This window comes from Heptranchias perlo, chromosome 11, assembly GCF_035084215.1.
Source record: "Heptranchias perlo isolate sHepPer1 chromosome 11, sHepPer1.hap1, whole genome shotgun sequence".
Classification (NCBI taxonomy): domain Eukaryota; kingdom Metazoa; phylum Chordata; class Chondrichthyes; order Hexanchiformes; family Hexanchidae; genus Heptranchias; species Heptranchias perlo.
In genome coordinates this window covers 50,520,936-50,545,912 of record NC_090335.1, presented here as the reverse complement: position 1 = coordinate 50,545,912, position 24,977 = coordinate 50,520,936, and the positions used below count along the sequence as shown (strand labels likewise).

General features: G+C 41.7%; 1 protein-coding gene across 1 annotated transcript in view; it reads left to right on the top strand.

Moving 5' to 3' along the window:
- hgd (homogentisate 1,2-dioxygenase) overlaps window positions 1-24,977 on the top strand; it is a 38,451-nt gene that overhangs the window by 6,544 nt on the left and 6,930 nt on the right. The window contains exons 2-13 of the mRNA XM_067993001.1: window positions 426-497; window positions 6,967-7,055; window positions 8,560-8,665; window positions 11,465-11,524; window positions 12,184-12,275; window positions 12,982-13,016; window positions 14,096-14,175; window positions 15,867-15,966; window positions 16,536-16,660; window positions 19,422-19,526; window positions 20,371-20,497; window positions 23,335-23,516. Of these exons, the coding sequence (XP_067849102.1) occupies window positions 426-497; window positions 6,967-7,055; window positions 8,560-8,665; window positions 11,465-11,524; window positions 12,184-12,275; window positions 12,982-13,016; window positions 14,096-14,175; window positions 15,867-15,966; window positions 16,536-16,660; window positions 19,422-19,526; window positions 20,371-20,497; window positions 23,335-23,516 (1,173 nt within the window). The remainder of the gene's footprint in view (window positions 1-425; window positions 498-6,966; window positions 7,056-8,559; window positions 8,666-11,464; window positions 11,525-12,183; window positions 12,276-12,981; window positions 13,017-14,095; window positions 14,176-15,866; window positions 15,967-16,535; window positions 16,661-19,421; window positions 19,527-20,370; window positions 20,498-23,334; window positions 23,517-24,977) is intronic.

Sequence of the window (24,977 nt, the reverse complement as noted above, 5' to 3'; positions counted from 1 at the left end):
GGCTGTGTGAATTGATTGATACCAGTAGGGCTGAACTCTTCTAACATATGTTTTCGCTGAGATTGGTCAATAGAATTGAAGAGGTTTCTTTGGAAATTAAGGATGTACAAGATAGTGTTTTTGACGCTAAAAGTCAGTCTTTAGTTCTCAGTTTCAGTCCTTAGATCTTTGTTTAGTTTAGTTCTACTTCTTTTACTCATTCTAGTAATAGTCTTTGTAGTAGAAGGAGTCGGAGTACTTTGTCTAGTACTCTCGTACCATTTCTAGTTATTCACGAGAATGTGAAAACACTTTCAAAGTGCCCAACTCCGATACTTCTGTTCTGTTGCAGTATTATTTGGTACGACTCTGCCATCTTCATCAGTTGCTTTATGAGAATACCAAAATGGCACATTACTGACCATTCACTGTCTGTTCTTTTCCAGTACATGTCAGGATTTGGCAATGAATTTTCTTCAGAAGATCCATACTGTCCTGGGTCCTTACCAAAGGGTCAGGTACTGTACAATTCCCAAGATGTTTTTCACCTGCAGTAAGCTTAATTAACTAACACTTTTCACGGGGTTCTGATGATTACCTGCTGAAATCTGCACAACCAGTTTGACGATTCAAGCCCTATCTGTGGGCTTGATCTTGTTGAAAATGAAAGCTTCAGTACATCGAGGGCACTGTTGAGGCACCAATCTTTATGTGGGATGTCAGTGGTAGAAATTATCTCCACTGAGCTACAAGTATACACACCTGAAACACCATAACCTGTTCTTTCTCTTTAAGATGCCCACTGACCTGTTGTGTATTTCAAACGTTTTCTGCTTTTATTTCAGATGTCTAACATTTGCAGATTTTTCTTTTTATTTATGTTACAATACTTGTCAATATGAAAGCAAGAGAGTACTGACACCGCAGTGCTGCTGGTTAACCATTTTGCTTTGTAAGAATGCAATGTCCTCATTCTCCTTTGTCTTCCTACAATTGTGTGTCACTAGTCTGTATAGAATCATAGAATCATAGAAAGGATAGGGTCCGCGCCGGCTCTATGCAAGAGCAATCCAGCTAATCCCTCTACCCCGCCCTTTCCCCGTCGCCCTGCAAATTTTTTTCCTTTCAAGTACTTATCCAGTTCCCTTTTGAAGGCCGTAATTGAATCTGCCTCCACCACTCCCTCAGACAGTGCATTCCAGATCCTAACCACTCGCTGTGTAAAAAAGTTTTTCCTCAAGTCACCTTTGGTTCTTTTACCAATCACCTGAAACCTATGTCCTCTGGTTCTTGACCCTTCCGCCAATGGGAACAGTTTCTCTCTATCTACTCTGACTAGACCCTTCATGATTTTGACCATTAACTGTATTAACCACAGAAGTTTATAATGATGACTGCAATTGCTTCCCTGTATTGAAGAATAATTTCTCAACACTCTTTCCCATTCAGTAGATCTACAAATGCTAGGCAGCAAACAGGCAGACAAAGCGCAATAGGGGCAAATTTTATCAGTCTGTATCTCTGGCAGGAATCCTTGCTGCCTTGCAATACATATTGGAAACTGGAGTGCATGTTGCTCATGTTTTTCCAATGAAATTAATGGTCAGAAAATAGTGGGCAGCACATGCCTGAATTTTTGATGTGCACTGCCAGTGGGCAAGGCTCCCCACCGGCAGCAGCATAGACTAATTAATATCCCTTATATATAAATGTAAAGTGGATATGAAGGGTTAGATTTTAACTTGGGCCACCCAGCGTAAATGGGGCCGTAGCGACCCAAAAATGGCTTATCGCCCTGCTTCCACCAGCGGTCCAACTGCGCCACCTTCCAAGGGGCCTTCCGCTGGGCGACCAAAGCACCCAACTGCTTCAGGCGGTAGGCACCTTTAATATGCAAATCTGGGTCCTATAAAGTACATAATAGGATCCCGATTGCTATTCTAGGACAGAACTGGACAGAGCATGTGCTGTCCACCCAGTTTCAACCTACAGTCCAGCCGGAAGGGAGCCCATAATTAAGTTGTCGTTAATTTTTGTGGGGCCAGGATGAGCAGGAGTGCTCCTCCAGGTTGCATAAAAATAAGTTAGGCCGCTGCCACACAGGGCTCCCCCCTCTCGAATGGGTCCAATCCTCTGACCTACCTTTTTCCGAGCCATTTCCTGGCTGCCCAATGTTGTGTGCCAGCGTGCTGCCCTAGGGTGCCCATTTTCCACCCACAGCCTGCTGGGGGTGTGGTAATGTAGCCCGGCCCAATAGTCAAAATCTCACCCAAAGTTTGTAAGTGGGTTTGTGTAACTCCCAGCACTGGTTAATTATTATTTCTTGTACAGTAAAAATAAGTTTCAGAGTAAACATTTTCCACTTACTGAGGCAACAATAAATTGCTTTGAAGGTCCAGAATTTTTGTTTACCACCAGGTCCTATGTCATATCACCAGTTTCTGCTGAAATTATTTGTAAATCCAATTCTCTATTTTTTTAACTTTTCTTCTTTTGAGTTCAGGGTGCCCATTAACACACACAGGACTTATCTCCTGTTCACTCCACTAGTAAAAATTGATTTTACGGAAGGTCCTAATAAAAAAGATCATTAACGTCATTGACATTTTTGAGTTTAGCTATGTACTCTAGCCAACAACAGCAAGAAGTGTGACATCATCACCAAGCGACAAAAGGTGATTAATCTGACAACAATAGAGATTGGCTGCTTTCAGTGAATGGAAAACATTTAATTTGAAATGCACTTTTACTGTGCAGGTGGAAAGATAAAAATTAGTTAATGCTGGGTTGTTTTTTATTCGTTCACGGGATGTGGGCGTCGCTGGCGAGGCCGGCATTTATTGCCCATCCCTAATTGCCCTCGAGAAGGTGGTGGTGAGCCACCTTCTTGAACCGCTGCAGTCCGTGTGGTGACGGTTCTCCCACAGTGCTGTTAGGAAGGGAGTTCCAGGATTTTGACCCAGCGACAATGAAGGAACGGCGATATAGTTCCAAGTCGGGATGGTGTGTGACTTGGAGGGGAACGTGCAGGTGGTGTTGTTCCCATGTGCCTGCTGCTCTTGTCCTTCTAGATGGTAGAGGTCGCGGGTTTGGGAGGTGCTGTCGAAGAAGCCTTGGCGAGTTGCTGCAGTGCATCCTGTGGATGGTACACACTGCAGCCACGGTGCGCCGGTGGTGAAGGGAGTGAATGTTTAGTGTGGTGGATGGGGTGCCAATCAAGCGGGCTACTTTATCTTGGATGGTGTCGAGCTTCTTGAGTGTTGGAGCTGCACTCATCCAAGCAAGTGGAGAGTATTCCATCACACTCCTGACTTGTGCCTTGTAGATGGTGGAAAGGCTTTGGGGAGTCAGGAGGTGAGTCACTCGCCACAGAATACCCAGCCTCTGACCTGCTCTCGTAGCCACCGTATTTATATGGCTGGTCCAGTTAAGTTTCTGGTCAATGGTGACCCCCAGGATGTTGATGGTGGGGGATTCGGTGATGGTAATGCCGTTGAATGTCAGGGGGAGGGGGTTAGACTCTCTCTTGTTGGAGATGGTCATTGCCTGGCACTTATCTGGCGCGAATGTTACTTGCCACTTATGAGCCCAAGCCTGGATGTTGTCCAGGTCTTGCTGCATGCAGGCTCGGACTGCTTCATTATTTGAGGGGTTGCGAATGGAACTGAACACTGTGCAGTCATCAGCGAACATCCCCATTTCTGACCTTATGATGGAGGGAAGGTCATTGATGAAGCAGCTGAAGATGGTTGGGCCTAGGACACTGCCCTGAGGAACTCCTGCAGCAATGTCCTGGGGCTGAGATGATTGGTCTCCAACAACCACTACCATCTTCCTTTGTGCTAGGTATGACTCCAGCCACTGGAGAGTTTTCCCCCTGATTCCCATTGACTTCAATTTTACTAGGGCTCCTTGGTGCCACACTCGGTCAAATGCTGCCTTGATGTCAAGGGCAGTCACTCTCACCTCACCTCTGGAATTCAGCTCTTTTGTCCATGTTTGGACCAAGGCTGTAATGAGGCCTGGAGCCGAGTGGTCCTGGCGGAACCCAAACTGAGCATCGGTGAGCAGGTTATTGGTGAGTAAGTGCCGCTTGATAGCACTGTCGACAACACCTTCCATCACTTTGCTGATGATTGAGAGTAGACTGATGGGGCGGTAATTGGTCGGATTGGATTTGTCCTGCTTTTTGTGGACAGGACATACCTGGGCAATTTTCCACATTGTCGGGTAGATGCCAGTGCTTTAGCTGTACTGGAACAGCTTGGCTAGAGGCGCAGCTAGTTCTGGAGCACAAGTCTTCAGCACTACAGCTGGGATGTTGTAGGGGCCCATAGCCTTTGCTGTATCCAGTGCACTCAGCCGTTTCTTGATATCACATGGAGTGAATCAAATTGGCCGAAGACTGGCTTCTGTGATGGTGGGGATATCAGGAGGAGGCTGAGATGGATCATCCACTCGGCACTTCTGGCTGAAGATGGTTGCAAATGCTTCAGCCTTGTCTTTTGCACTCACGTGCTGGACTCCGCCATCATTGAGGATGGGGATGTTTGCAGAGCCTCCTCCTCCCGTTAGTTGTTTAATTGTCCACCACCATTCACGAATGGATGTGGCAGGACTGCAGAGCTTTAATCTGATCCGTTGGTTGTGGAATCGCTTAGCTCTGTCTATAGCATGTTGCTTCCGCTGTTTAGCATGCATGTAGTCCTGTGTTGTAGCTTCACCAGGTTGACACCTCATTTTTAGGTGCGCCTGGTGCTGCTCCTGGCATGCTCTTCTACACTCCTCATAGAACCAGGGTTGATCCCCTGGCTTGTTGGTAATGGTAGAGTGAGGAATATGCCGGGCCATGAGGTTACAGATTGTGCTGGAATACAATTCTGCTGCTGATGGCCCACAGTGCCTCATGGATGCCCAGTTTTGAGCTGCTAGATCTATCCCATTTAGCACGGTGGTAGTGCCACACAACACGTTGGATGGTGTCCTCAGTGCAAAGACGGGACTTCATCTCCACGAGGACTGTGCGGTGGTCACTCCTACCAATACTGTCATGGACAGATTCATCTGCGACAGGTAGATTGGTGAGGATGAGGTCAAGTAAGTTTTTCCCTCGTGTTGGTTCGCTCACCACCTGCCGCAGGCCCAGTCTAGCAGCTATGTCCTTCAGGACTCGGCCAGCTCGGTCAGTAGTGGTGCTACCGAGCCACTCTTGGTGATGGACATTGAAGTCCCCCACCCAGAGTACATTTTGTGCCCTTGCTACCCTCAGTGCTTCCTCCAAGTGGTGCTCAACATGGAGGAGGACTGATTCATCAGCTGAGGGAGGATGGTAGGTGGTAATCAGCAGGAGGTTTCCTTTCCCATGTTTGACCTGATGCCATGAGATTTCATGGGGTCCAGAGTCAATGTTGAGGACTCCCAGGGCTACTCCCTCCTGACTGTATATCACTGTACCGCCACCTCTGGTGGGTCTGTCCTGCCGGTGGGACAGGACATACCCAGGGATGGTGATGGAAGAGTCTGGGACGTTGGCTGAAAGGTATGATTCTGTGAGTATGGCTATGTCAGGCTGTTGCTTGACTAGTCTGTGGGACAGCTCTCCCAATTTTGGCACAAGTCCCCAGATGTTGGTAAGGTGGACCTTGCAGGGTCGACTGGGCTTGGTGTTTTGCCGTTGTCGTGTCCGGTGCCTAGTGGTCCGTCCGGTTTTATTCTTCTTATGACTTTTCGTAGCGAGATTTTACAACTGAGTGGCTTGCTCGGCCATTTCAGAGGGCAATTAAGAATCAACCACATTGCTGTGGGTCTGGAATCACATATCGGCCAGACCGGGTAAGGATGGCAGGTTTCCTTCCCTAAAGGACATTAGTGAACCAGATGGGTTTTTACGACAATCCGGTAGTTTCATGGCCATCATTCCTGATACTAGTATTTTAATTCCAGATTTTATTGAATTAATTGAATTTAATTTAAATTCACCAGCTGCCGCAGCGGGATTTGAACTCATGACTCTGGATTTTTTAGTCCAGGCCTCTGGATTATTAGTTCCGCAACATAACCACTATGCTACCGTACTCCAGATATTGGAGAAGTGTTTTAACAGAAATTACCTGGAATCTGAAATTTCCCTTTAAATAGTTCACCTTTGGCCCGTGGTAAATTTCCATGTTTTTTGTTATTTTTATTTCTACCCTTTAGGAAAGTAAGAAAAATTGCAAACCAAGTGACTAAACTGGAATAAATTATGCATACCTTTCTGCTGCATGGCATAGCCTTTCCAATCACTTGTAAGCCCAACCAGAAATGAGGCAGTATGGGAATAGTACCCTCCCAACACATATGGTGTACTGACTTCATGCATATTTCCATGGTCAGCCTCATTTTAATATTGTGTATGATCTCCAGCCATGTTAACTGCTTGTGATTTCAAGCTCACCCTTTGGCAGTCAAGAAGTCGGATTTATAGTCCTGCTGCAACTTAAAGGATAATTCCTTGCACATCAAAGTGATGCCATCAGGACACCATTTGAATATTCAAATGAAGTTCCTGCCTGTTTCATGCAAGAGCTTCCTGCACCCAATACTCGTTCCACTGGATATGTGTGTGATGTGCAAAATGAGTGGAGATAGAACTGTGCCCATTTTCTGGTCAGTAATGCCCACTATATCCTTATCTTTCAAAGGACAGCTTTAGATGCTGGCCTCTAAATACCAGCAAGATTTTTACTTGTTTAACATTTACTAAAACACAACTAAAATGTTACATCAAACTAGAATTCTCCATCATTTAACAGAAATAAACACAATTAATGATATATTCTGAAAACTTTCTGAATATTCTGGAGTGTGCTGGGGGGAGTTACTGGTCCATATCCGTTGGTTGACAATGAGTTTGTCATTTCTAACTGTTAATAACAGCAACAGAGGGAACAATCCTGTCAAGTAAACAATGAAATAATAATGTTTCTGCATTTTTCTACATTTCAGAATAATCCACAGGTTTGTCCATATGGGTTGTACGCCGAACAGCTCTCTGGCTCAGCCTTCACCTGCCCAAGATACAACAATAAGAGGAGGTAATATTAATTTTAGAGTAAAATTAAGAATATTATTTATTCCATGTATTGTGACATGTAAACAAATAGGATCATTTCTCCATCTGCTCATTTTCCTATGTGATCATCATAAACCATGGTAATCATAGAAACCTCTTAATGGGTAAACTCCAATGTCCCTTTTATTCAACGGTAAAAACATCATTGGTAGTGAAATAATACTGGCACTTCAATTTAGCAAGGTCTTCAAAGCAAAGAGGGCTTTAAGAACTGAGTGACATTATTAAGAATTAATAATTTTGAGCCACAGTGATTACAAAATCCTGATATTGTGCTTTGCTAAGTTCAGGACACTTCGGTTCCATCCTCATGGCTGACCTGATGGATGGGAATTTAGTAATAGTAGGTTCAGGACACTGAATCAAACTAGTGTGGAAAAATGTTTTAAAACCTTTTTTTTGCTAACTTAATATTTCATTTATCAAAACCTGTTGATGAATTTTATCCAGAGGAAATAAATCTTATAAAGAAATAAAATACAGTTTGGACAAAGGGCTGGTGGTTGGGGTGGAGTAAAGCTCTTAAATGTGTTAATACTTTTGTTAAAATAGCAGATTTTCTACATTTGCTACATGTTTGAAAGGAGAAGAAACACTGGGGAGATGGCTCTTAGGAGACCAGGACTAACCTCTGCATCAATGGCCAATGATCCCACTGATAAACCTCATATTAGCAGAGAAGAGCCTCAGGCTTATGCCTGGACAGCTATTGTTGTCCCTTGTCCGTCACCTCCACTGGGCGGAAAGTATGCTATCCAGCTTGGGCACAATGAAAGAGCGTGTTGAAAAGGGTAATGGTCATATACAATACTTGCAAAGGTACCTCCCAAAAGGTGAGGGAGCTTTCAACTTAGGTTTGTGGCAAGCTTGATGAGTTTGACAAGAAATGTGTGTAAAGGTGAGGAGCACCTTTACCTTGCCCCCTTCCGGATACCAGCAAACTTCTGACTCATTTGAAGCTAGGTTTAAGGGGCCCTAGTGACTGCATTCATTTAATCAATGACCTTCCTCTCTTCAGCTTGCACTTGTGCTTTTACCTGAGGCTAACTTCCAGCCCCAAATAGGGCTACATGCCTTTGGTATACCTCCTGTAGTAGGACCTCCAATTCTTCAGCATGAAATGGAGCACTGTTGTCCGCATGTTGTGATTAATTGGTCCTCTTCTCTTCCACCAGCGCAACTTGCTCTTTAATGGAACGCGCAGCCTTTAAAGATTGCTGCCTCATTGGATTTTACACTCTCCAGCATAGTGTGCTATAGGGCAACCTTTCTGGGCATGCTTTCATGTACCAGTCACCTATTCAAATTAGAGGGAGAGAGTCCCATTGCAAAATTTGTCATGGCCCAACTCTTAAGCTGCCAGAACAGGTGAGCCTCATTTTTGCCATTCTTGCAATATGGGGGCTCATAAGTCTACACCCTTTTACTTCAATTTAATTCGTTTCTTCCTTCCCTTTTCCTTCCAGTTGGCTCTATCGTATTTTACCTTCAGTTCGTCACAAGCCCTTCACTTCCATACCCCAGGGAAACCTGTTCTACAATTGGGATGAAACCAGCCCTGACCCCAACCAGGTAACAAAATGTCTTCACAGAGATGCAGTTATCTACTCATGAAAATATTTGGGCTACATTTCAAAAGAAATTGTACCATTTCAACATAACATACCATCTATCTATAAAGCTAAAAGTCTTGCATGTTGTACATTGTGCCAATTTTTTGTCAATGATGTATGTTCAGTCTTTTTGAAACAGTTCCTTTGGGATTAAAACCAGGTTTGTTTAAATAAATCACCCAGTTTAGGAGCTGTGCTTTTCATTTTGCCAATATATCAATTCCCAGAGACAAATTGGCTAGGGTGAGACTAATTGGTTTTCATTTGTTAACAATAGATAATTGCAAAGCCATTTGGATTGATGCCACCAGAATCATTTCCTGTTGCTGCTTGCTTTGTTCTTCGAATGGCTCATTAAGACAATAGGAGGTGACATATAGATTTGTGTCTGACATCTGTTAGATGGAAGTGCTGACACTCCAGGGGCACTTCCTGAACTGTAGATGTTTCTTGTGTCCTTAATTAGATGTAGAATTGGAAGATTTATTTGATTTTGAAATTCACATTTATGATTCTTTTGACCTTGGGGGAACGTCAAAGGGACCTAGGTGTTAATTGTATCCATATGATTTATATCAATTAACACTATGTCTCGAGGAGCATGCTCCCAGTTCACCATGTTCTGCTAAGGCCATCAAGAGAAAGGTTGGAGACTCCATAGAGAACAGACAAAGAACCTCATGTAAAACTATTGTTAAAGGACCTGTCTCAGGTCTTGTATTACTAGGAGAATTAGTGAAGGGTCATATAGGTTTATTATTTTGTGCATTCGAGGAGGGATAAATATATCCTGTAAATTATTATAATCTGTTGCATTGTATATTGCTACAATTTATCTGTTATCTTTTAATAAACCTCTTCCATAGTTAATAGTCTAAGCGACAGTCTTGTTAAATGTTTATTCTACCACTTTCCAAAATCTAGGACGTCACAAGAGGATGTATGGCATATTCAGTAAGCTAAATACACTATAAAGGTTTCTGGTTAACCCTGGACTTGCTACATTTTTGGATTTTGGGCTTATAAAGACACATTTTGTTTCATAGGGAGCAAGGGCTGGCTTACATGAGTGGTGGTTGGTGTTCAGCCTGCTCCATAAGACCATAAGACCATAAGAGATAGGAGCAGGAGTAGGCCATTCGGCTCCTCAAGCCTGCTCCGCCATTTAGTGAGATCATGGCTGATCTGATTTTTACCTCAACTCCACTTTTCCACCCTTTCCCCGTATCCTTTGACTCCCTTGCTGATCAAAAATTTGTCTAACTCAGCCTTGAACGTATTCAATGACTCAGCCTCCACAGCTTTTTGGGGTAAAGAATTCCAAAGATTCACGACCCTCTGGGAGAAGAAATTCCTCCTCATTTCCATCTTAAATGGGCGACCTCTTATTCTGAGACTATGCCCCCTAGTTTTAGATTCCCCCATGAGGGGTAACATCCTCTCAGCATCTACCCTATCGAGTCCCCTCAGAATCTTGTATGTTTCACTAAGATCTCCTCTCATTCTTCTAAACTCCAATGAGTATAGACCCAACCTATTCAATCTTTCCTCATAAGATAACCCTTCCATACCCGGAATCTACGTAGTGAACCTTCTCTGAACTGCCTCCAATGCAAGTATGTCCTTCCTTAAATAAGGGCACTAGAACTGTACGCAGTACTCCAGGTGTGGTCTCACCAGCACCCTGTACAGTTGTAGCATGACTTCCCTGCTTTTATACGCCATCCCCCTAGAAATAAAGGCCAATATTCCATTTGCCTTCCGGATTACCTGCTGAACCTGTATGTTGACTTTTTGTGTTTCATGTACGAGGACACCCAGATCCCTCTGTACCGCAGCATTTTGCAGTATGTCTCCATTCAAATAATATTTTGCTTTTTTATTTTTCCTCCCAAACTGGATGACTTCACATTTTCCCAAATTATATTCCATCTGCCAAATTTTTGCTCATTCGCTTAACCTGTCAATATCCCTTTGCTGATACTTTGTGTCCTCATCGCAACTTGCTTTTCCACCTATCTTTGTATCATCAGCAAATTTGGCCACAAGACACTCTGCTCATTCATCCAAGTCACTGATATATATTGTAAATAGTTGAGGCCCCAGCACCGAGCCCTGCGGCACCCCACTAGTTACAAATTGCCATTTTGAAAATGACCCTTTTATCCCGACTCTTTGTTTTCTGTTAGTTAGCCAATCCTCTATCCATGCCAGTATATCACCCCCAGCACTATGAGCTCTTACCTTGTGCAGTAATTTTTTATGTGGCACCATATCGGATGCCTTTTGGAAATCTAAATATGCTCGTTGTAGAATTTGCCCAATTTTCATTTTGTTACTGGAATGAAAGTTCAGCAGGTTCGACAATGGGAGGCGATCCACTCCACCAGATTATCACCTAGGCGGTGAAGGTGAAAATCACCCTTGGCGTCAAGACCAATGCACTCTTGAGGTGAAGCAGGGTTAGAGGGCAGGGATAATTGGACCAGACATAATTCAAACCCCATTTTTAATGTCATGTAGTCTGTTGACAAGAAGTGCTCTCAGATATAAGATTTTTAATATATTATGTAAATAGGTTACTGCAAAATATTGTACATAAGTCGCATATTCATGTAGGTCTTTATAACTTTTAAACATAGAGTTTCAATTCATTGCCCAAAAAACTGTGGAAGTCTTGTTTGATATCACTTGTAGTGCACATTACTTACCTTGAAACTAAACTTGTCTCAGACAAATTCTTTTGTTTTGCTTCTAGCTCAGATGGCTGCCATTTAAAATTGACAAAACATCGGAGAAGATAGTTGACTTTGTAACAGTAAGAATGGGTTTATTTTACTTTTGTCTGCCTCTCCATTTGTCAATTTACTTATGTCATACCTACAAAGTTCAGGATAGAGGGAAATAGAATTAATAGGGGTAGAAATTGGATAGTGCCAGTCTAACAAAGCGAACTGGGCACAGGGAACAATCCCTGCACTGGAACAGGTAGGCCCGAGTCCCGATTGGAATTGGACCTCGGGCCTGATTTAAGTTAGACCGATGAGCTGCAGATGTCTGCTGTGTGACCCCAGGCGGCTTGCCGGTGAAGCGGACATAATTTTTGGGCCGCTGCGACACCAACAGCGGCCCTGGGGGCGGGGGAAAGCGATTGAGAGGGGGCCAAACTGATATACGAGTTTTAATATATTCTGTAGGTAGATTACTGCAAAATATTGTACATAAGTTGCACATTCATGCCCTCCTCTCTCACTTTATTAAAAATAATACGTTATTTACAGGAATTATGTGATAATAGTTCTTGTTTTTATTTTTTGAAGTAGAATAAACTACAGATGTAATTAGTCATGAGCTTATTTCAGCATGAATAAGACCTCCATAATATACTTATCATTTTGTCACTTACGGTCTTTCATTACCTTTTGGAACAAACTGCCTATCCCAGCACAGCAATTGAATGGCACTCTTTTTCAACAGGGTTTACATACATTATGTGGAGCTGGAGACATCAGGTCCCGCAGTGGTTTGGCTATTCATATCTATACCTGCAACATCTCAATGGAGAATAAGTATGTGACTACCTTTTAAGAAAATTTTCTGTTGTAAACTGTTTTGCATTTTTCTGTGATATGAAGATAGAAATGTCCTTGTTTTTGTTATTTTTCTCTAATTTTTTTTGCTCCTCGTGTTTTCTTTGTTGCATTGAAGACTGAGGGCCTGAAAATGTGTGGGCAGACACATCCTGACATAAGTATTGGGACGTGCCTGCACACAGCTGCCACAGCTGACTTTATCGAAGTTCGCAGGATCAGAGGTCGGAGCCATAAAAAATATGCATTGGGCACATTCTCCCGCCTGAGGTTTCAGTTGCGCTTAAAACAGATGAAGGAACTTGTGTCTTACATCTGCAAAGAGTTTTAAATTAAATTAGTCTTAGCAATCTCTACCATGTTTTCAGTGGATTTGAGTCAACAGCGCAAATATGCCCCATAGGCAACATTGATTGGTATTAGAAAAATGGAACAATTCTGCAATTATTGTAAAGTGTAATTGACATCTGCATTAGTCTCAAGTTACCCGGCACTAGTTTGTGTTGACCCAGGGTTCACTACCAGAATGCCAGTCTAAACAACATTGTTTCATTGGTCCAACAGCCAATACAATTCTTTTGTCCGAACCTCATTTTAAATTATCACAAATCAGCAACTCTATATAACTTCCGACACACAATAATAAAATCCTAGGGTACTAAAATACTTATGTTTTGTATCTCAGGAGTTTTTATAATTCAGATGGCGATTTCCTTCTAGGTAAGTAAAACCTTTTGAAAAGTCAGTTCACGTACTCTACCATATTATTATAACTTGAATGAAATGAGTTTCCCATGTAATCCTGCAATTAAGTTATGCAATATCTCCCTAGAAGCTTAATATGAAAGCAACTGCACAAAAACAGTGCCAGTCCTGCATTCCATGAATTTGAACCTTCTACTGGTGGAACCATTTGAACAACATTGAAGCTGGAAGGCAGTGTTGCTCATGAATGCGGAAAATGACTTGGAGTTTTCTAGTTCATGTACAGCAGAACATGAATCTAAGAAATAAGCCACACAAGGAGTGCATTTTGTTGAGAACTGTGTAACTAATTTCAGATTCCAACTTCAATCCTAGATTCACTCTGGAAGCAAACTTCAGAGGGAATTCCTTGGCAATGCCCTTTCACGATTAGGGCTGGCATTCATGGTTAGCCAACAAGGGAAAAACAATTTATTGATAATGATAAAAGGGTCTGCAATATTTCAGAACATTGTTCCTTTAACTTTGAACTCTGGCCTTAAATCTAATGTGTTAGATGGATTAAAATTCCTGCTCTGCCAGAAATTAAGATTGAGAATATTTTACCAAACAAATTGGAGTAGTGAAAAGTATATAAAAACAGAAAGTGCTGGAAATACTCAGCAAGTCAGGCAGCATCTGTGGAGAAAGAAACAGAGTTAATGTTTCAGGATGATTACCCTTCGCCAGAAGTGAAAAGTATAAATGGATAATAAGTTGATCTCTGCTCATCCTTTTGAACCACATCGCATGAATAGAGCACTACAAACATAACTAAGAGTATTGAACCTCAAGATGTAATTATTGTCATTGCATTATTTTGGTTTAGATAATGGTATGACACAAACATCAATTACAGGGAAATATGCAAACCAGACTATTCCACCTTGCTGACATATGAAAAAGTGCAGTGGCGACTAACCTGCAAGAGAAAAAAAAATGGGAAAAGATGGGGAGAAAGTAAAATAATAGTTCTCTCAAACTGACAATAAGAAACACCATACACATTTTTTTTTAGGATTTTGGATTTTCATTGTATACCTGTTTGTTTGCAGTGCCCCAAAAAGGGAACCTGTTGATTACAACAGAATTTGGCAAGATGCTGGTTGAACCCAATGAGATTTGTGTCATTCAGGTAAGCTGGAGGGAAGGACTGTTTTTGAAATATCAAGATTTCTCAAATATAGGCATCCAAATTAATTAATTATTAATTCGGCTTTGTTATTCATCCGATTTGATATTAATGGCTACATTTTCCTCCTTCATTTTGCTTAGAAGTTTGTCAGTTTAACAACAAATGTCTTAGATTATTTTACAAGGCAGAGAAGAGTCGGAAAGATTATTGGGGAGGGCACCAAAAACATGTTTGATAAAGTTATATTTTTCAGAAAGTTTTGACGAAAGGGAGAGAAGTCACAAGGCAAAGTGGTTTAGGAAGAGTACCAAAGATTAGGGATGATGTGATTGAAGGATGTAATAGTTGAGGTTCCATTTCAAATGATAGATCAGAAGGAGTAGAGAAGAAGCAGAAAACTATAGTCTGAGGAGTTGAGTTGGATCCAACAGGGCTCGACTATCCCAAAGAAGATCCATCATATAAAGTGGGCCAAAACCATGGAAGGATTTGAAAATGAGGGTAATGATCTTGAAATCAATGCAATAAGGAGCAGGGAACCAGTGGCGCTTGACAAGGACAGGAATAATGGGAGAATAGCCTAATGTTTGAGTCAATAGGCCTAGCCAGTTTATTGATATTAAAGTTAGACAGAAATGTGAAATATATCTTTTTTCTTTTAAACATTTCTACTGGAGTATACTAGATTCTCAAGCAAGTCCAGGAGCAACATATTATCTGTGGGAAAAAAAGCACTACAATTCATTCAGAAATACCTGGAACACATACTTCAAGTCCCCAACGACCCCCACCCCCCACCCCACCCACTTTTTTACGATGCTGTCTAACACATTGCTGGCCAAAACATGGACTAGGATGAGTGACAATGGACAACCAGGCCTCACTCGCAAGAGAGATAAACCCAATGAGTCTCCCATCATCCCTTACACAGATCTTGGACGTGGAGTACACATTCCAGATAAAATTCAGGATTGAGCTAAGTTCTCCCAGTGCCTTCAGCATCTTCATGAGGGCCAAATAGGCAATAGGTCAAAAACCTTAGGAAAATTAATTAAAGTAAAGTATGTGGGTTTCTCCTCAGTCTGCAATCTCCTGTAAAGCCACAGTCTTCCCTTCAGGTTCCTCAAAATCTAGCCCTGTTCCTTTTTGAATACACTGCAAGCCACTGCCACCAACTTATCTGTACTATGTGACTTTTAATTTCATTTTCTATGTATTAAAATAATTTATTTTTAATGAATTGACAGCACATTACTGCACTTAAATCCAATTTAATTTAGATAATCCACCAAGGAGCAGTTTCACAGTGTGTATCGTAATTCAAAAGGTTTAGCAGTAAAATTGGTATCTGTCATGCATTAGTACTATTATCTCTAAAGTCATGAGGGGAAGCATTATTGAACTGCTCACATTACATATGGCAATGATACTAATAATGTATAAAAGGAGAAAGGTATATTTCACACACAGTTCTAATTTTAATACCATTAACCTGGCTGTACCCAATTGACTCAAGAAACATATGACACTCTCCTTTGTAGCCGTTTCTGTTTTCGCAAGGATTACCTATGAATTTTAAGAAAATTAGAACTGGTTGTTTTTCTGCATGAAATTCATATCTATTGCTTGAATGAAAAATAACCAATGGAAACCTAGAACATATAATAATATAATTATGATTTTTCTTCCAGCAAGGGATGCATTTCAGTGTGCAGGTTTTCGAAGAAACCAGAGGTTACATCCTGGAGGTCTTTGAAGGCCATTTTGAGTTGCCTGATCTTGGGCCAATTGGTAAAGATTTTACATTGCAAAATATTTAGTCCTAGGCTTTTACAAAACCTGTTTTCAGCGACATTGGGGCGCATATATATAGGGTAGGAAAGGACAACTTTTAACACACTAGCACAGCAGAGCTTTAGAGGGAACTCATTTATTCCATTGACTGATTTTAGAATCCTTTAAAAGTGATTTTTGCAGATTTCCACTGCTATATTCCTGGATTTTTCTAGGTTGGTGCATTGGTAAAAAAACAATTTCTGATCTTTTTTTATCTTCAAAAGCCAGAATTTTCCCTGCCCTCGGTGAATCCCGAGATGACCACATGACATCATCACCATCACAACAAAACCAACATTTCCCAATTTGATCTACTAAAAGTGCATCCTCCACCAATTATCATGGGTGGTCACAGAGAGCTTGCTCCCTTCGTTTGTTTAGCTGAACTAAACAAAACTTGAAATAAACATTTGAGGAAATAGAATTTTTTTTAAAGGGAAGAAATCCAGCTCTCCTTTTCAAATAACTATTCCCAAAAATCCATGATGTTTAACCCTAGGTTTTTCTTTGCATTATTTCACTAGGAGCCAATGGCCTTGCCAATCCCAGGGATTTCAAGGTTCCAGTTGCATCGTATGAAAACCGACAAGTTCCAGCTGGGTTCACTGTCATCAACAAGTACCAGGGCAAGCTATTTGCTGCTCAGCAGGTAAATCAGTATCTTATTCTCAGTGTCAAATACTGAATGTGTCATGAGGGTGCAAAGACACAGATCAATCTAAACTTTTAGTGCCTAGGTCCATTAATAAATTACTAGGTAAAAGCTCTGTCTAGGGTAGTGCTGAACCATATGGACCAGGAAAGGCCTATGTTTAATCCCTGGTCTGTGCTGAGTTAAATAACATCTGCTGGGACAGTACCCCTGAACTAGGGAGGGGAAACTTTATCCAGAGTTCCTGCTTCTGATCATTAGCCAGTGATTCGTGCTGAAGAACTAGTCTTGGTGTAATGTTCCATCCTACCCTTTGACTGGTCTGCAGACATTCATCGTCAAGGGTCATATATGAAGAATGGTCCCTTGGGAAAGGTACTGGAGGGCTGCAGGTGTCTATGGAACCACAGTCCAGCAGGAGTCAACACATTCAGGGTGGAGGGGAGAAAACTGGGAACAGTGAGTTTCTGCCCATCTTCAACACAACGTTTCCCTCAGTTTGTACTAATAATGTGAAGAGATTTCATTATTCCCCTAATATCAGTCATTCTTAATTAAATAGGTCCCAATGACACATTCATGGCCTCCGCCCTGCAATGACTGTGAAATTACCATTCACTCCATAACAGACTGCAGAGTTCTGAAACCTTCATGCATGCCTGCACAAATGACAGAGCTGCACTTCTGCAGAGTTTCTGACTTAATCTGGAGAGCTCTGAAGATTCTTAAAGATTGTATGAGGCGCTTTTGGCAGTCCCCCTCTGTTTAAGTTTCCCTCTGTACACAGCCCCTGTGAGGTACGGATCTATGGATCTTGTAGCAGAGGAACATCTAGCTCTAGTCCTACCTTTACCTTGTGGCTGTTTTTCTGCTGCCCCCCTCACGTGCTCTCCCTCTAGTATTGGGCATTTTATCAGGAGCTTCTTCCTGCCTTTCTCGATTTGATCTCCCTTAGGTGAATGTTTTTGTGTTGGTACTTGTGCACTGAGGAGTGCTTTGTGTGATGGTGCAGCTTCCTGGATGTCCCTGATGCAAGCTGCATCATCTTGCAATGCACCTACACAAAAAAAAAGGAACATGGGGGAAAAAGGCATGGGGCATGTGGCAAATCGATGTGCACACAATAGAAAGGCCAATAGTGTGTCATACTGCTGATGGGTAGATGTACCTGCTGAGCGGGTTTAAGGATTGTATGAGGCGCTTTTGGCAGGAAAAAGAAGTTGAAGAGAACACTTGCCTTGTTGGGCTGACACTATTGCCAAGCTGTCCCTCATCTACACTCTCTATGGGTTGAAGCTCCATGATATGCAGAGCTGCCTTTTCATGGCAGGTTGGCAGGCCACCACCAGATGGCAGTGGGCAGCTTTCTGCTTTAAAAACAGACAAAACGTACACCTTTAGCATTGGGATATAACATGAATTGCATCCCAGTTGAGTGCGAAGGGTTGTGCCAATGCTTTCCATGCGAATTCCACACATGTTGACAACATAATGCTTGTTGCGTGCATATTATGGCATATATTTAAATTCAATTAGCAAACAACAGGCAATCTTACCTGGCACTCTTACTTAGCCCAGAGAATTTACTTCTCATATTCTCCCATGACCTATGGACGTGGGAGACTGCATTCACCTTCTGTGCTACCTCCTGCCATGAATGCTGATTTCGGGGGAGGGTTTCCTTCTTTTAAATTCATTTTTGGGATGTGGGCGTTAGTGGTGCTAATAACCACTACACTCCCATACCCTGCCACAAATATGGATACCCTCTTCTGTCTCACCTCTCCTATCAAAACATCCAGTGCCTTCTCATTAAAGACGGCGTTTTTACTGCTCTCCCTATTCCCAATTAGATCATGGGTGATCTGCACCTCAACTCCATTTACTCGCCTTTGTTCGATATGCCTTGTTACCCTTACCTGACAAAAATCTATTGATCTGTCATGAAAGCTCTAATTGACCCAAAATCCAGAGCCTTTTTGGGAGGATGGAGTACCAGATTTCCACTACCCCTTGTGTGAAAAAGTGCTTCCTGACTCCTAAGTGTCTTAGTTCTATTTTTAAGATTGTGCCCCCTTGTTCTGAAATTCCCCCACCAGAGGAAATAATTTCTCTGTATCTCCTTAAGACGCTCCTTAAAATCTACCTCTTTGACCAAGCCTGATCTAAAATCTCCTTATGTGGCTGGGTGTCAAATTTATTTGATAACGCTTCTGTGAAGCACCTTGGGACTTTTTATTACGTTAAAGGCACTATATAAATGCAAGTTGTTGTTGTTGTAGTAGTAGTAGTAGTAGTAGTAGTAGTATCATCTACCCTATCGAATCCCTTTATCATTTTAAACTCAATTAGATCACCCCTCAACCTTTTATACTCAAGGGGATACGAGCCAAGTTTATGCAACCTGTCCTCAGAATTTAACCCTTTAAGACCTGGTATCATTCTGATGAATCTGTGCTGCACCCTCTCCAAGGCCAATATCTTTCCTGAAGTTCAGTGCTGCAAGCTGATTGTGGTACTCCAGACGGAATCTAATCAAAGCTCTGTACAACTGAAGCATCGCTTCCTCACTTTTGTATTCTAACCCCCTCAAGAGAAAGGCCAACATCCCGTTACACTTTTTGATTACTTTAGACTCACAAGTGCAATGACCCTGGTGCCATTTTGTCCAGAATCGTGGAGCCGGGCTTTTGATCTCAAATATAATCTTGTCTCTAACATTCAATCAAATTAAACAATTCAATCTTATTCTTTTCAGGAACTCTCTCCATTTAATGTTGTGGCCTGGCATGGAAACTATACACCCTACAAGTACAATCTATGTAACTTCATGGTTATTAATTCCGTTGCATTTGATCATGCAGTAAGTAATTTTCTTCATATGTCTTTCCTTTTTTTTGGTACATCAAGCACAGGCACTAATTGGGAAGTCAAATATTTTACAATGACAAGGTGCTCCCCACAGCAAAGCTGGTTGTTTTTCTGTTTTATTCCAATGTGTGTTGAACTTCAGGCACTTTGATTTCTAACCAAGCCAAAATCAGTTTCAAAAGTGGGGGCTTCCACTGGTTAGCATGTTTTGCCATCTGATGTTTTTCTCTGGGAGACAGCCAGGGAGGAACGTCTGACGGAGGTTCTGTTCCACACCACAACGCGCGCCCTCAATTGATAGCATCTATAGAGATGTCCACAGCTGATTTATACAGACCAGGTGAAGGATAAGACGACTATAAAAGAGGAGAAAATATTCAAAAGAACACAGAAAATATTACAACATTACAGATTCACATGAGCTTGACCTTTATGAAACTCATCCATGCAGGAGCCGTTTGTGGAACTGTTTGAAGCATTTTCGCATTCTGCTTGGGGAAGCAAGAATTTTTTTTTAAATGACTCCTTCTCAGGGGGCAGGCATTTTATTTTGTATTTTGGTTTAATTTTAAATATGTAAATACAGACAAAACAGTAGGTACTATATGAACAGAAAAATATAAAGGAATTAAGAGATGAATTTTAAAAATCCTGCTTTTTCACCCTCTGTTTTCTTTAAATATCCAAACAGCCCAAATAAACTTTAAAGCTTACATACAATAGATTCCTGTGCAAGGAGAAAATAGGGCTCAGGAAACCATATACAGACAACACAGATTTGCATGGTGCTGCCACATTTGAGAGATAAGCCTAACAATAACCAAATGTGTTTTCAGGATCCTTCGATTTTCACAGTGCTGACTGCTAAGTCGACCCGTCCAGGTGTGGCTATCGCAGACTTTGTGATCTTTCCACCACGCTGGGGAATAGCTGACCACACATTCAGACCCCCTTACTACCATCGTAAGACATAGCAAATCCCAATTGTGAATTTATTGCATTTTTTTATTAAGTGCAGTGAATCCTGTCTAGTCTTTGGAACTGATTTTAAAAGGTCTTCGATGGTCTAAGTTAGGTTCAATACTTAATCTGTAATTAACCTCCAGCTGAAAGCTGGGAGATTTACTGTAACGTTACATGATTATTTTTAAGTTTTTAAGTTTCATCTTATTTCTGTAGTGCGGTACTTAAGAACTTAGGAGTATTTAGGTCATGCAATTCCATGCGTGAACATGAACAACCGTATTATAGCTATTTGTGGTAAAGCATTTCATGCTCTAATAATCCTCTGTGTGAAAATAAATTCTTCTAACTTCCCCCTTTGTTCTTCTAGTGATAATCCTCAGTCTATGTCCCTTGTTACCAATTTGACAACCAGTAGAAACAATCATTCTTTACCCTCTTAAAACCTTTCATAATTTTGAAAATCTCTATTAGGTCTCCCTTAACCCGCTCAGTGAGAAAAGACCCCATTTTTCAAGCCTTTCTTTATAACTGTAACTTCTAACTCCCAGCATCATACTAATGAATCTCTGCTGTACCCTATCCAGGGCTCTAACACCCAATCTAATATCGTATTTCAGTGCTCAGTCTCACCAACAGATACCTCCTCCTGCCGGCTATTAATTGCTTTCATACAGCATAAAACTGTTTTACATGTTTATCAATGGAACTGACTTTAAGTAATCTGTGTGCAGGTAGAGGCCAAAACGTTGTGGCCTTTTTGGTGCACTCTCACCATAAGTCTGGTGGGAGTGTGGTGCACCCAGAATTCCCATGGATATCTGAAGACCCTCCACCCTCCCCTAAACCCTCCCCAAACAAGGATACCTGTGTCAGAGAGTGTATAGGTAGGGAAAGGGATTCCTGGACTCGGAGATTCCTGACCCTAGCCTGACTTAACAGCAGCAGCCGGTACACAATGAGAAGAGGTGTACCAGCCTGCCTGCTGGCATATATTAATCCCACTTGTGGGTCTAGGCCTGGATCATAGCCTAGACCCCTGAAGATTGAAAGATTTTTCCCAATAGTTTTCAGCCCCAATGGGGCACTGAAGACATCTTTTGGGAAGGGGGTGCCCGGATTATGTAAATAGGGTGACTTCCCCAGACCCTGCATGCTTTGACAGGGTCAGCGCTGGAGGGCACCAGCATTTATGCTGGGCTGGCTGGCGTGGGGATTTTTGGGCACGTTATCATTCATGAGCATTTCCCAAGTCCTCAACAGTTCAGTTTTGAATTTTACCAAAAATGAAGGTGAATAATAAACTGTTGGGAAAAGAGACTTCATAGTATCATAGTAGGTACAGCACAGGAGGAGGCCATTCGGCCCATCATGCCTGTGCCGGCTCTTTGAAAGAGCTCTCCAATTAATCCCACTCCCCTGCTCTTTCCCTATAGCCCTGTAATTTTTTTTCCTTCAAGTATTTATCTAATTCTCTTTTGAAAGTTACTATTGAATCTGCTTCCACCACCCTTTCAGGCAGTGCATTCCAGATCATTACAACTCGCTGCATAAAAAATGTTTCCTCATGTTGCCTCTGGCTCTTTTGCCGATCACCTTAAATCTGTGCCCTCTGGTTACCGATCCTTTTGCCACTGGAAACAGTTTCTCCTTGTTTACTCTATCCAAACCATTCATGATTTTGAACGCTATCAAATCTCCCTTATTCTTCTCTGTTCTAAGGAGAACAACTCCAGCTTCTCCAATCTCTCCTCATAACTGAAATCCCTCATCCCTGGTACCATTCTAGTAAATCTCTTCCGCACCCTCTCTAAGGCCTTGACATCCTTCCTAAAGTGTGGTGCCCAGAATTGAACACAATACTCCAGCTGAGGCCTAACCAGTGTTTTATAACGGTTTAGCATAACTTCCTTGCTTTTGTACTCCATGCCTCTATATTTTAATAGCCTTCTCAACTTGTCCTGCCACCTTCAAAGATTTATGTATGTGCACCCCCAGGTCTCTCCGTTCATGCATCCTCTTTAAAAATTGTACCATTTAGTTTATATTGCCTGTCCTCATTATTCCTACTTCACACTTCTCTGCATTAAATTTCATCTGCCATGTGGTTGCCTAAGTCTGTTTATGTCCTTCTGAAGTATGTTACTATCCTTCACATTGTTTACCACATTTCTGATTTTCGTGTCATCTGCAAGCTTTGAAATTATACCCTCTATACCCTAGTCCAGGTCATTAATATATATCAAAAAGAGCAGTGATCCTAATACTGACCCCTGGGCAACACCACTGTAAACCTCCCTCCAGTCTGAAAAACAACCGTTCACCACTACTCTGCTTTCTGTTCCTTAGCCAATTTCATATCCACGCTGCCACTGTCCCTTTAATCCCATGGGCTTTAATTTTGTGAACAAGTCTTTTATGTGGTACTTTATCAAATGCCTTTTGAAAGTCCACATACACATCAACTGCACTACCCTCACCAACCCTCTCCGTTACTTCATCAAAGAACTCAATCATGTTAGGCAAACACGAATTTCCTTTAACAAATCCGTGCTGACTTTAAATTACCAGCCCATACTCTTCCAAACGCCAATTCATTTTGTCCAGGATTATTGCCTCGAAAAGGTTCCCCACCACCGACATTAGGCTGACTGGTCTGTAATTGCCGGGTTAAACTTCGTTATACTTCTTTAAGAACTGAGCATTATTGTTTATAAATCCTAGCACAATTCTGCTCAACAAGTTAAATTACAAACAGAAAATTGAAAACGTGCAGAAAGTAGGATTAGTAATTTGTAAATGAAAGGGTTTTAATGCTTTGTTTCTTTCCCGGCCAGGCAACTGTATGAGCGAATTTATGGGACTGATTAAAGGTCATTATGAGGCAAAAGAGGAGGGCTTTCTGCCTGGCGGAGGTAGTCTGCATAGTATTATGACTCCACATGGGCCAGATGCAGATTGCTTTGAGAAAGCAAGCAAGGCAGAACTCAAACCAGAACGAGTAGCTGACAGAACTATGGTAAGTGATAGAGGAGCTCAAAGAAAGTGGGTTGTACTTTCTATACAATGGAACAAGTTTTCTCGATCATCAGCTGTCCATCTTAAGCAAACCCTTTATTCTCAAAGACTGTTTCCAACTGGAACCAGAACTATTTGTTAATAAGGTGACGGATAAGTAAAAAACAGGATAGTAATGAGAAAGTAGAATCTGGGTTACGCAGGCATTCAGAACCGCAGTCTTGATCACACCTCATTTGTGTTGCAACTTTTTTAACTGTCTCCCTCCTAGGGTGAAACTGCCTCATTTATACTGTTGGAAGGGAGAAAAACATGCCCACTGGCAGACCCTTCCTGTGCTAGAAACAGTTTGATGGCTAATTCTGGCAAATAAGAAGCTTTAAAAAATGCTACTGCACTTTTTGTGTTAATATTTTGTCCTGCTCCTTTTTTAAACTACATCACAAAGTATAGTGGAACATGGTCCAGTAAATTATATTAGGAGCAGCTGGAAAAGCAGCCAGTAGGTGGAATACAGGTGTGTTAATTGAAAGAACTTGAAGAAAGAAAGAACTTGCATTTATATTATGCCTTACACGATCTCAGAACGTCCTAAGGCTTTACAGACTCTGAAGTATTTTTGAAATGTAGTCACTGTAGTAATGTAGGAAACACGGCAGCCAATTTGTGCACAGCAAAGTCCCACAAACAGCAATGAGAGAATGACCAGAGAATCTGTTTTTTAGTGATGTTGGTTGAGGGATAAATATTGGCCAGGCCACCGGCAGAGCTCCTCTGCTCTGAATAGTGCCCTGGGATCTTCTACGTCCACCTGAGAAGACAGACGGGGCCTCAGTTTAACGTCTCATCCAAAAGACGACACCTCTGATAATACAGCACTCCCTCAATATTGCATTGAAGTGTCAGCATAGTCTATGTGCTCAGGTCTGGAGTGAGGCTTGAACCCACAACTTTTTGACTCAGAGGCAAGTGTGCTACCACTGAGCCAAGGTTGACACACAATTCACCATCATGACCAACTCTCTTAAAATTCAGCATAAATAACATCTACCAAGAAGTTGTATAAGTCACACCTTGTAAAGCATTTAATCCCTGGCATGGTTGGGGTAGCAACTTATACATCTGACATCATCATTTCCTTTGACAAGTTCAGCAAAATCAGTTTAATTCATTTGAATTCAGCGGCTGTGCTTGTCTGAATTGAACGGATCTTTCACAAAATGTTATAAAGTTAAGTTGCATGAAGAAACAAAAAAACCCGAAAATATTACAGAGCAGCACTAGACTAACAAAAATAGCACTTTTGATTAAAAGGGTTACCAAGTGGAAAGGACAAGTAAACCTGAGGCCCTGCTTAAAGTAAAAAAAAACAAGCAGTGTTCTCAAGGCAACTATAAGTGCCTTGCTGGACCACAACTAAAGAGAATCCTGCTGATGCACAGGAAGAATGAACCTTAAGCCA